At 40.2% G+C, this 12,961-nt stretch overlaps 1 protein-coding gene across 2 annotated transcripts in view; it reads left to right on the forward strand.

The window, feature by feature from the left end:
* Window positions 1-12,961, forward strand: part of TMTC3 (transmembrane O-mannosyltransferase targeting cadherins 3) — a 177,241-nt gene that overhangs the window by 29,112 nt on the left and 135,168 nt on the right. For both annotated transcript variants that reach the window (XM_073557002.1, XM_073557001.1), the window contains exon 2: window positions 6,529-6,748. In XM_073557002.1, the coding sequence (XP_073413103.1) occupies window positions 6,557-6,748 (192 nt within the window). In that variant the 5' untranslated portion in view covers window positions 6,529-6,556. The remainder of the gene's footprint in view (window positions 1-6,528; window positions 6,749-12,961) is intronic.

The raw sequence follows: 12,961 nt of genomic DNA on the forward strand, positions 1-12,961 counted from the left end.
TTGCACAACAGCATGTGAAATTGATTGTCAATCAGTGTTGCTTCCTAAGTGGACAGTTTGATTCCACAGAAGATTGATTTCCGTGGAGTTATTTTCTGTTATTTAAGTGTTCCCTTTATTTTTTTGAGCAGTGTACATTGGTAAGTTTATAGAAGTTCTATCCATAGAACCGCCAGATGACGGAGGCTGCAATTTGCTAACATTGTTCTCCTGTGCGTTCCAGTGGGCAGTGAATTTGCAAAACACAAATTTTCCAAAGATGTTCTGCACTTTTTGCCAGAAACCTGAACTGTACTTCATGCTGAATATTATTTATCCACTTTGTAATAAGATATTATTGCATATTACGCAGCCCCATTCAAGGACAATGATTACTTTGCAAGAGGAAAAGTTATCTCCTTGAAAAAAGTTAATCTGCCTTCATAAGTTTATGTACGGTAAGTCTCGGTCCATTTTGTACACAGCCACAGGAGGCTATGACGGGGTTTACCTTAGTTGCTGTTTCCTCTCCCTGCTTTATAATACAAGGCGGTCCATCTTGCATTGCCCTTTCAAAATGGCATTAAGCTTGAGACCGCGGTAGGACATCACTACCGCTTTCCCCAGTGTTACCATATTTAATTCTCTAAATCCCCTCACACTGGTTCCTCCTGATCAGAAACAGTACAAACTTTTGTCATGTAAAAAAAAAAAAAATCATACAAAGAAGAATTCTTTCAGAACTTTCTCCACCTTTGTACAATTGCACTGAATAACAAACTTTTGTTTTGAGGGGGAAAATAACAAAACTCTTGACAGCGGCATTTAACATGCACTCACAGGAAGCACGTCATTACCTCCTCCCATCGGCGCCTGCGTCACATGACTGCAAGTCATCAATCGGTTGGCATGACAACCAGGGGTCATCAGGAGACCCCTGTGGTTGTCATAGCCAAATAGCTATGAGCGCCGCCCAGCGGTCAGCGCTCATAGAAAGTGAGTATATCTGCTACATAGAGCAGGGCTGAAACCCTGCTGTGTGTAGCACAAGCGATCAGACAAGTGCAGCTTCAAGTCTCCCATGGAGACTATTGAACCAAGAAAAAAAATGTTTTTAAAATGCCACAATTGTCTTTTTGATTTTATTTTACCATGTTCCCTAATTTCTAAAACTGACCTGACATTTTGACTCTCCAGGTCATTATGCGTTAATGGACACCAAACATGTCTAGGATCTTATTTGTCTAAGTAGTGAAAAAAAAATTTCAAAGTTTGCAATAAAAAAAAAAAATTGCGCCATTTTCCGAGACCCGTAGCGTCTTTTTTTTCTTGATCTCGGGTTGGTTGTGGGCTTATTTTAATGCTATGTCGCGACGACCAAATAAACGTAATTCTGACATTTCGATTTTTTTTTCTAACTCTGCAGTTTAGCAGTCGGGTTAAACCATTTTTTTATTGACCGGGCGATTCTGAACCCGGCGATACCAAATATGTGTCTGTGATTTTTATTTTGAAAGGGAGGGGTTAAAACTATATATATATATATATATATATATATATATATATATATATATATATATATATATATATATTTTAAAACTTTTTTTTTTTTTTTTTTTTTACTTTTGGCATGCTTCAAGGCTAGAAGCTGGCGTAGCTTGATCGCCTCTGCTACATACAGGCGATGCTCAGATCGCCTGTATGTAGTGGAATTACTGCATTGCTATGAGCGCCGACCATAGCAATATGGCATCAACAACCATAGAGGTCTCAAGGAGACCTATGGCTGTTATACCGACGCACCAATGACCCCAGATCACGTGGCAGGGTTCAGCGGTGCGAGTATTTCCGGCCCGATGGCCAGAAGCGCACGTTAAATGCTGCTGTCAATCTCTAACTAGTTAATAGGCGGGGGTGGATCGCGATTCAGAACAGCTGACATGTCTTGGCTTTGATGCGGGTTCACCGCCGGAGCCCACATCAAAGCGGGGGGTGCTGCCATCTGACGTACTATCCCGTCCGATGGCAGAAAGTGATTAATCTTTAGGAGTTTGACCACTTTGACACCTAATTTTGATTGGTAGATCCTCTATACCTAATGAAAATAAAACTTAATTGTTGAGTAAGGGCCCTGTCACATATAGCCGACAATGATATGAACTTGTCAGGATCGCTGGTGAGCTGTCAAACAGGCAGCTTCACCAGCGATCAGGACAACAACACGCGGGTAACAATCGACGCACGTCCCACAGTGTACGTTAAGATACCAGCGCGCTGGTAACCAAGGTAAATAGCGGGTTTCTAAGTGCCGCGCGACACTTAGAAACCCGATGTTTACCTTGGTTACCAGCGTCCAGATTGCTGGTCTCCCACCTGCCACACGCAGCGATGCGTGCTGGCCAGCGGGAGACCAACGACCCAAAAAAGTCAGAGCTTTTAAGAATGATCAGCGATACCCGGCAGGGGGGCAGGTTGCTGATAGATGTCACAGACAGCGATCTCGCTGGTGAGATCGCTGTTGCGTCACAAAACTTATGACTCCGCAGCGAGATCGCTGTGTGTGACGGGGGGCTTTAGTTGGATGTTAACATGTGTTAATTTGAAAAAAAATCTTGTACATCTATCCTCATCTTCCTCAAAACAGGACAATTAAAAAAGAGATCTACCCAATCTCTCCACAGTTCCTCCAGCAGGGGGTAGAATAAACAGATATATTAAACTGAGTGTTTGCGGAGTATACATGAGCTTCTCGCTAAGTTAGAATATGATCAAAAAGTTAATTTATTTTAGTTCTTCAATACAAAAAGTGAAACTCATATATTAGTCATTACAAACAGAGTGATCTATTTCAAGTGTTTATTTCTATTAATGTTGATGATTATGGCTTACAGCCAATGAAAACCCAAAAGTCATTATCTCAGTAAATTACAATACTTTATGACACCAATAAATAATTAAAATTTGCGCTTAATAATAAACCCCTTTAGCTTCTAGTGAACTAAAAAATACACACAAATGAATTGGATTGCTCCAAGTTAGGTAGTTATTACCTTAGGTGTAATCTTAGTGGATGTCTGGACTCGAGAGGAGCAGTAAAGAGCGCTGTATATCTTGATGTGAAGTCAGATTGAATGATATTTGCCAGATAAATGTGGGTTAATAGCACGGCTCTTCAGGAGTGCTGTCCCGGCCGGTGACGGACACTCCACGCTCCCCTCTTCCAGCGGCGTGCAGTGTGCACGATGTGAAGCTGTGGCGTGAGATGAGCAAACAGGACCTTCGTGATGTCACCGGTCACGTGATAGATTACAGGGAGCGCAGTGGACCAATTCCTCTCCGACTAGTTTCGGAAAAAACAAGGTTTCCTTCATCAGGGATCCGTGATGAAGGAAGCCGTGTTTTTTCCGAAACTAGTCACGCCACAGCTTCATATCGTGCACACTGCATGCCGGCGCGCCGCTGCAAGAGGGGAGCGTGGAGTGTCTGTCACCGACTGGGCAGCAGCTCACCAGCGATCATGTAGCGACACACCAGCGATCCTGACAAGGTCATATCGTTGTCGGGATCGCTGGTGCATCGCTATGTGTGACGGGGCCCTAAGGTAATAACTACCTAACTTGGAGCAATCCAATTCAATTGTGTGTATTTTTTAGATCACTAGAAGCTAAAGGGGTTCATTATTAAGTGCAAATTGTAATTATTTATATTTTATTGATCACATGTGTTCCTAATTTGCAGAAAGTGTTCCTCTCTTTTTTCCACAGTTACTAGCGCCACCTATAGTCTATACTAGATACTTTATAACACCAGATTGAAGAATGATTTTAAAATCCGAAATGTTGGCCTACTGAAATGTATGTGCAGTAAATGCACTCAGTAGTTGCGCTCAATAGTTGGTCGGGGCTCCTTTTGCATCAATTACTGCATCAATGTGGCGTGGTATGGAGGCGATCAGTCTGTGGCACTGCTGAGGTGTTATGGAAGCCCAGGTTGCTTTTAATAGCAGCCTTCAGCTCATCTGCAGTGTTGGGACTGGTGTCTCTCATCTTCCTCTTGACAATACCCCATAGATTTTTTATGGGGTTAAGGTCAGGCGAGTTTGCTGGCCAATCAAGCACAGTGATACTGTTGTTTCTAAGTCAGGTATTGGTACTTTTGGCAGTGTGGACAGGTGCCAAATCCTTATAAAGAATACAATTTCCATCTCCAAAAAGCTTGTCGGCAGAGGGAATCATGAAGTGCTCTAAAATCTGGTACACGACTGTGCTGACTTTGGTCTTGATAAAACACAGTGGACCTACACCAGCAGATGACATGGCTCCCCAAGCCATCACTGATTGTGGAAACTTCACACTAGACCTCAAGCAGCTTGGATTTTGTGCCTCTCCACTCTTCCTTCAGACTCTGGGACCTTGATTTCCAAATGAAATGCAAAATTTACTTTCGTCTGGCGTTGTCTATTGGTCATGAGTGGCTTGACACAAGGAATACGACACTTGTAGCTCATGTCTTGGATACATCTATTTGTGGTGGCTCTTGAAGCAATGGCTCCAGCAGCAGTCCACTCCTTGTGAATCTCCCCCAAATTTTTGAATGGCCATTTCTTAACAATCCTTTCAAGGCTGCAGTTATCCCAGTTGCTCGTGCACCTTTTTCTACCACATGTTTTCCTTCCACTCAACTTTCTATTAATATGCTTGGATACAGCACTCTGTGAACAGCCTGCTTCTTTAGCAATGACCTTTTGTGGCTTACCCTCCTTGTGGAGTGAGTCAATGACTGCCTTCTGGACATCTGTCAAGTCAGCAGTCTTCCCCATGATTATGGAACCTATTGAAACAGACTAAGAGACCTTTTTAAACACTTAGGAAGCCTTTGCAGGTGTTTTTTGTTAATTATTAAATTATACTCAGATAATGACTTTTGGGTTTTCATTGGCTGTAAGCTATAATCATCAACATTAGTAAGCACAATACCCAAGCCCATTGTCCCAAGGGACAGGCTCCACTCCAACAAACTATTACGATACAAAGATCATGTCACTACTCAGTGGCACATAGATCAAGAGTGAAACAATTTTGAATAAAAACTCAATTTTTATTAAAGAATAAACAAACATATATACCCGTTGCCTCAAACCACAAAATACATGAGCAGGGAGAACAGCAATAACAGAGGGATACATAATTTGCATTATCCCTATATACTATATTTTGTTCCTAAAATATTTTTATAGAAACCAATTGCACAGACCTATTGTAGTATAACTTATTTGAGAAAAGAGCTACTAATATCCTCCACAGTACAGAAAGCAAAAATTGCTAGGTAAAATGCTCAATACAAAAAGGTCTTCATATATTCAAGAAAATATTATAGCAACCATAAATAGGTGAACAAAAAATCAGGAAGAAGCACGGGCGAAACGCGCGTCAGGGTGCTGGGAGACAGCATGCAATGGTGTCCAGGAGACCTTTATAGGTTCAGGTAATATGTGTCTGTCCTTTTTCAATTGTTTACTGGGACTAATCATTTATGTGGACATGGGAAGATATGACAATTTAGGCGGTGGTTTTTTTGTACCAATGAAACCTGTGTAATTGTATTTACTTAATGAATTCCTTGGCAGGAGAAATATGTGATATACGCTTTTTTATTTAAATTAATTGGGTATAAAAACCTATCCTCCCCATGTGGCATTAGTACTATATGGCACTATTATATAGGAATATATTTTTGCACAATGATTTTTTTGTTCACCTATTTATGGTTGCTATAATATTTTCTTGAATATATGAAGACCTTTTTGTATTAATTAAGTTATACTACAACAGGTCTATGCAATATAGTATATAGGGATAATGCAAATTATGTATCCCTCTGTTATTGCTGTTCTCCCTGCTCATGTATTTTGTGGTTTGAGGCAACGGGTATATGTTTGTTTATTCTTTAATAAAAATTGCGTTTTTATTCAAAATTGTTTCACTCTTGATCTTTGTGCCACTGAGTAGTGACATGATCTTTGTATCGTAATGGTCAACATTGCCAGAAATAAACACATGAAATAGATCACTCTGTTTGTAATGACTCTATATAATAAGTTTCATTTTTGTATTGAAGAACTGAAATTAACTTTTTGATATTCTAATTTAGTGAGAAGCTCCTGTAGTTCGGGGATTCCCATCTGCCTCCTTCCTGGAACGGGGCAAGTATATCTGTAGTGTCAGCACAAGATCGGACTCGTGTAAGAAAGTGACATCTAGATTGTAAGCATCAATAAGCATCACAACATAAGTCAGCTTTCCCTGGCATTGGTGAGGGCTTCAAAAGGACGGGCAGGGCTCAGTCTTGACCCGTGATCCATTTAAACATCTTGTTGTGACGTAGGATCCCCTATTCTAGTGATCAGTGGAAGTTTCACACGTCTAACCCCCAACAATCTAGGCTGCATTAATCCCTTTAAAATTTGTTGAATTCTGAATTGGACAATTTTGATAATTATATGGATAATACGGTTGATAACATTTTTTTTCCTTTTAATGTCCTTTTTAGTGACTTAGGTCTCAAGAAAGCTCTTAAGATGATGGCTGACGTTACCCTAAAGGAAATAGGAGTGTTGACATGTGTTGTGGTAATATGTTATTGGAACAGTCTCTTCTGTGGATTTGTCTTTGATGATGTCTCTGCAATTTTGGACAATAAAGATTTGCATCCTACAACACCCATAAAGAAGCTTTTCCAAAATGACTTTTGGGGGACACCAATGTCTGAGGTTAGTGTGAATGTACCTCCCATTGAAATACTTGATCAGGTATCTGAATGTCAACCCCAAGGTCTTTACTCTAAGATGACCAATTACTCTGTTCACCAGATATCTGGTGGATCATGCCACAGGACCACCCACCCTCCATTAGTAGGATCCATGTAGAATCTGAGCCTGGTGTAGAGGCAAAGTAACGTTCCATGTGCAGAAGACTAGTCTGAGTCCTGCTATGGGAGTGAGGCCTGAGTGACTACTATGGCTTTCTGTGGGATTAGAGTGAGGCCTCTAGGAGAATACCTCCATAATATTCTATACTCTAGCATGTCTAGCAATCCGTGAGAAAGATGTTTCAAATCAGAAATGTGTATGTTCTCCCCGTGTTTGCGTGGGTTTCCTCCGGGTTCTCCGGTTTCCTCCCACATTCCAAAGACATACTGATAGGGAGTCTAGATTGTGAGCCCCATCAGGGACAGTGATGATAATGTCTGTAAAGCGCTGTGGAATATGATAGCGCTATATAAGCAAAACATAATGTGTAACTAAGGTATGTGCCCATAAAATCTATGGATGTAGTGCAATATTCAAGAGTAATATGACAGTCAAAAACATGACTGCATAGGCTCTATTTACGTAGATGTTAAAGGTTTTTTAAACTTGTTCTGTCACTCTAACTTCAAATTGTCTAATCTTGACAGTGTGCATTACGCATACCATCAGGATTCCCCTCAACTTCCAGACTGAGCAAATGGTCCGTGACCACCATTAAGTAGCATTCCAACTAGATTCTCATGCGCTTCTCTCAGTCTTCAGTTCTGTATGAAAATCAAATACTGGTTATGGGCATTTCTCCCAATCTGTAGCTCAAGCCTGGAAAGCCTCTTTAATGGGAATCTGTCACTAGGTTTTTCCCACCCCAACTGAGAGCTGATTTAGGTACAGAGACACTGATTCCTTGATGCATTGCTTACTAGCCTGCTTGCTGCGGTTTATTTTAACCCCTTTCCTACATTAGACGTACTATTCCGTCCATGTGACCTGGGACTTAAGTCCCAAGGACGGAATAGTACGGGGGGAGCGCTGCTGATCGCGGCTGGGTGTCAGCTAATTATCACAGCTGACACCCGGCACATTAACCCCCGGCACTCTGCGATCAAACATGATTGCAGTGTACTGGGGAGGATCAGGGAAGCATTGGCAGGGTGGGGGCTCCCTCCGTGCTTCCCTGAGACCCCCAGCGCAGCACGATGTCCCGGGGGGACATCACTGTAAAATGTCAGATCGCTGACATTAACCTTAAGGGTTAATAAACTTCTTGAATGTGGTATTGAGCACCTTGAGGGGTGCAGTTTTTAGAATGGTGTCACATTTAGGTGTTTTCTGTCATATAGACCCCTCAAAGTGACTTCAAATGTGCTGTGGTCTCTAAAAATAAAATGGTGTTGTAAAAATGAGAAAACGCTGGTTACATTTTAACCCTTATAACTTCCTAACAAAAAAAAATGTTGGTTCCCAAATTGTGCTGATGTAGAGTAGGCATGTGGGAAATGTTACTTATTAAGTGTGCCACATCTTTGTGCTTTAAGAGCATAAAAATTCAAAGTTGGAAAATTGCGAAATTTTCAACATTTTCGCCAAATTTCCGTTTTTTTTCACAAATAAACTCAAGTTATATGAAAATTTTACCACTAACATGAAATACAATATGTCACGAGAAAACAGTGTCAGAATCACCGGGATCCATGGAAGCGTTCCAGAGTTATTACCTCATTACCTAGCTATTACCTTGGGAGTAAAGGGGTTAAAATCAGTTTTCTCTGCTGAAGGCATATCAGTTCTCTGAATGCTGAACCCTGTATAACCCCATCCACACCTCTGATTAGCAGATTTCCGTGTACACTGCATAGGCAGAAAGCTGCCATGCAAAGGTTGGGGTTGTGTTAATCAGAGCTCCTGAGTGTGGAGGACTACATGACTGCAGATTTAATAGTCTTCTAGTGTTAATCTTCTGCTAGTAATGCAGTGATTTTATCAAAACTACAGCAAGCAGCCCATTAAGTGACACATCACTGGAATCTGGATCCCTTTCTACATTATGAAGCTCTAAGATTAGGTGAGAAAACCCCAGTGACAGATACCCTTTAAAGATGGTTAGACAAACGTGGGTAAGTATTACAGTATATGTGACAAAATAAACAAGGATTAACCCCTTAGTGACTGGGCCAAATTTTTTAAATCTGACCAATGTCACTCTATGTTGTGATAACGCTTAAAATTATTATTATTTCTATAGCGCCGACATATTCCGCAGCACTTTACATTATAGAGGGGACTTCAACAAATCCCAGTGATTTTGAGACTTTTATCGTGGCACATTATAATTTATGGTAATGGTAAGTTTTGGTTGATATGTTTTGTATTTATTTACCAAAAATATCATAAATGTGAGGAAACGGTTTTAACAAAAAATTGCAGTTTTCAAACTTTGAATGATTATCCCTTTAATCCAGATAGTCATATAGAAAAACATTAATAAATAACATTTCCCTCATGTCTGCTTTACAACAGCACCATTTGTAAAATGTTCTTTTATTTTGTTAGCATTTTAGGAGGTTTAAAAATGGAGCAGTAATTTTTTATTTTTTTTTTCAAGGAAATTTACAAAATTATTAAAAAAAATTTTTACCACCTAAATGCTGCTAACTTCTGAACAGGCCACTTTAGCTGGCAGACTCTAAGACCACTATTTGGCCATGAACTGCCATGGCAAACATCAGGACCCCACAATCATGATCTCAGGGTGTCGATGGGGATAAAGAGGGAGAAGCCACACTCTGTTAACCATTTACATGATGTAGTGTAGTCACTATACAGATATGGACGGCGCCAACACTGATCGTGGCTGATGCAGCAAGTTGTCAGCTATAGTGTACAGCCGACAGCTGCCGGATTGTCACCTGTATGGGGATGGCGTATTGGCGGTCATTAAGGGGTTAATGGTTTAGACAACAGTAGTAAAGGCACATGTATCTGCCGAACTCATACCAAAGAGAGCGTTCATAAAAACATACACCAAAGAAAGAAGAGGCGAACTGGTCAAAGTCCTAGGTGGAAGAAAAACCTTTATTCAAAAAGTGGTTGGTCCAGTGAGAGCTAAGAGCACCCTCATCACAAACATATTATTCACAAATAATAACTGGTAAATAATATTCCCTTAGGGGTCAACATAATGAAGAGACCAAATGATGTATCTCACAGACCACAAGCACAGAAGTGTGTGAATCCTCACATAACCTCTATAGCAACATCTATTGTTTGGTGTTTTTTTGCATACTATATGATATATACTTTTGTCCTTTGCCTGTATTGTTACCTAGTCATTTTGACATTACTCTCAATAAATTGTATATACGTATCATATCAACTGCACTTTTAGCTTTCTTTATCACTCTTCTGGGCTTTGCATTTTTTGGGTGGTGTTTTGCTTCGCTATATCAGTTGATCGTATTCCTCCCTTTCTCTTCACCCCTTTTCACCTACCCTCTCTTCCTCTGTGTCGCATTCCTATAGATTTATGTAGTGGGTCTGTATCTCCAATTCACCACAACACTACCTGTGTTTATTCATCTTCCTTTGACCCCATGACTAATTATTGGCTTTACTTACCCGTTTTGAATAAACCAGTTTTTTTTTCTCTATATCAAATTACTTCGCAAAATGTATACATATATTTAATTATTTATCTTTTCTGTCATTTAATTTCTTTGATTTTTTTCTATTAGCAATTTTTCCATTTTCTAGTTTGACACATGTTCTGATTAGATATACATTGATATATGTATGTCCTCACATATTAGTATTTGCGCTTTGTGTTTTGATGACACATTTTTGTTTTCTCATTCGTTTATATCCCTGTATATTATATATGTTCATGTGTATAACCTGCTTCTCATATTCACATCCTTTCCCTTGTCTTTCACTTTTTTTGTGTGTGTGTATGTATATATATATCTTATATACAGTTGTGCTTAAGGTTAAAGATTTTTTTTTTGCTTTCTTGGCCTTTTTTCAGAGAATATGAATGATAATACCAAAACTTTTTCTCCACTCCTGGTTAGTGGTTTGGTGTAGCCATTTATTGTCATACTGCTGTGTTTTCCCTTTATAAATCATAATGACAGCACAAAACATCCAAATGACCCTGATCAAAACTTCACATACCCTGGTGATTTTGGCCTGATAACATGCACAGGAGTTGACACAAATGGGTTTGAATGGCTACTAAAGGCAACATCCTCCCCTGTGACCTGTTTGCTTATAATCAGTGTGTGAGCATAACAGCTGAGTGAGTTTCTGGAATCCAGACAGACTCTTGCATCTGTCACCCAGCCACTGACGTTTCTGGATTGTGAGTCATGCAAAAAGCAAAAGAATTGTCAACGGATCTATGGGAAAAGGTGGTTGAACTGTATAAAACAGGAAAGGGATACAAAAAAAATCCAAGGAATTGATAATGCCAGTCAGCAGCGTACAAATTGTGATTAACAAATGGAAAATCAGGGGCTCTGTAAAAACAAAACCGTGATCAGGTAGACCAACAGAAATTTCACCCACAACTGCCGGGAAAATTGTTCCGGGATGCAAAGAAAAACCCACCAATAACAACAACTGAAACACTGGACTCTCTGAAAACTTGCTGTGTGGCTGTTTCAAGATGGACAATAAGGAGGCACTTGAATAAAAATGGGCTGCATGGTTGAATCGCCAGAAGAAAGCCATTACTGCGCAAATGCCATAAAGTATCTCGCCTACAACACGCAAAACAGCACAGAGACAAGCATCAAAACTTCTGGAACAAGGAAATTTGGAGTAATGAGACCAAAATTGATCTTTTTGTCCACAACCATAAACGTTACATTTGGAGAGAGGTCAACAAGGCCTATGATGAAAGGAACCCCATTTCTACTATAAAGCACGGAGGTGGATCACTGACGTTTTGGAGATGTGTGAGTTACAAAGGCACAGGAAACCTTGTCAAAGCTGAAGGAAAGATGAATGCAGCACGATATCCGCAAATACTGGAGGCAAATTTGCACTCATCAGCCCCGTAGCTGCGCATGGGGCGTACTTGGATGTTCCAACATGATAGCAATCCAAAATACAAGACCAAGTCGACCTGTCATTGGCTGTAGCAGAACAAAGTGAAGGTTCTGGAGTGGCCGTCTCAGTCTTCTGACCTCAATATCATTGAGCCACTCTGAGGAGATTTCACGTACGCAGTTCATGCTTGACAGCCCAGGAATTTACAGCAACTAGAGGCTTTTTGCCAAGAAGAGTGGGCAGCTTTACCATCTGAGAAAATAAAGAACCTCATCCACAACTACCACAAAAACTTCAAGCTGTCATTGATGTAAGAAGGGGCAATACACGGTATTAAAAAATGAGGTATCTGAACTTTTGATCAGGGTCATTTGGATATTTTGGGTTGTCATTATAATTTATAAAGGGAAAACACAGCGGTATGACAATAAATGGCTTCACCCAACCACTAACCATGAGTGGAGAAAAAGTTTTGGTGTTATCATTCATATTCTCTGAAAAAAGGCCAAGAAACAAAAATTCTTCCAGGGTATGTAAACTTTTGAGCACAACTGTACATCTATATATATACATGTATTTTATTCACTCTTTATCATATTATCATGTGTTCCCTTTTGTTTTTACCTTAACTGCAGCACATATACACTCATTTGTTTGATAATGATTTGTGTATTGTTTTATTACCCTGATCACTTTTTTTTTTTTTTACATGTCTTGTTTAGATTTTGATAATGGTCCGTGTGCTTAATAAATATGTATATAATATTCATATTACTTTCTGTTTGTCACATATCTCTTTGATCATCAGACCATGTATCTACCCTGTACAGGCCCATACATAGAACCCTAACAGTACGCATGCGTCGTCAGTAGCCTGCCTGTCATACGGTGCCTGTATCTCTGTGGGCTTGTGCCATGTCACGTGATTCCCACGTGACAAAGATGCAATGGATCATATGATGCGGCTAACTGTAGCCTTCCGGGTTTCCCTAATGATGGTCGCATTTTGATGCACCTGGTCTATCTGTTGGCAGCACTGTTTTTATATACCACAGACACCCAGTCTGATGCCACCCCCTGACAAAGGTTCAGACCGAAACACGTGTCGGGGTAGGCGCTACACGC

This window comes from Dendrobates tinctorius, unplaced genomic scaffold (assembly GCF_039654945.1).
Source record: "Dendrobates tinctorius isolate UK_male_01 unplaced genomic scaffold, ASM3965494v1 ptg000241l, whole genome shotgun sequence".
In the NCBI taxonomy this organism is placed as follows: Eukaryota; Metazoa; Chordata; class Amphibia; order Anura; family Dendrobatidae; genus Dendrobates; species Dendrobates tinctorius.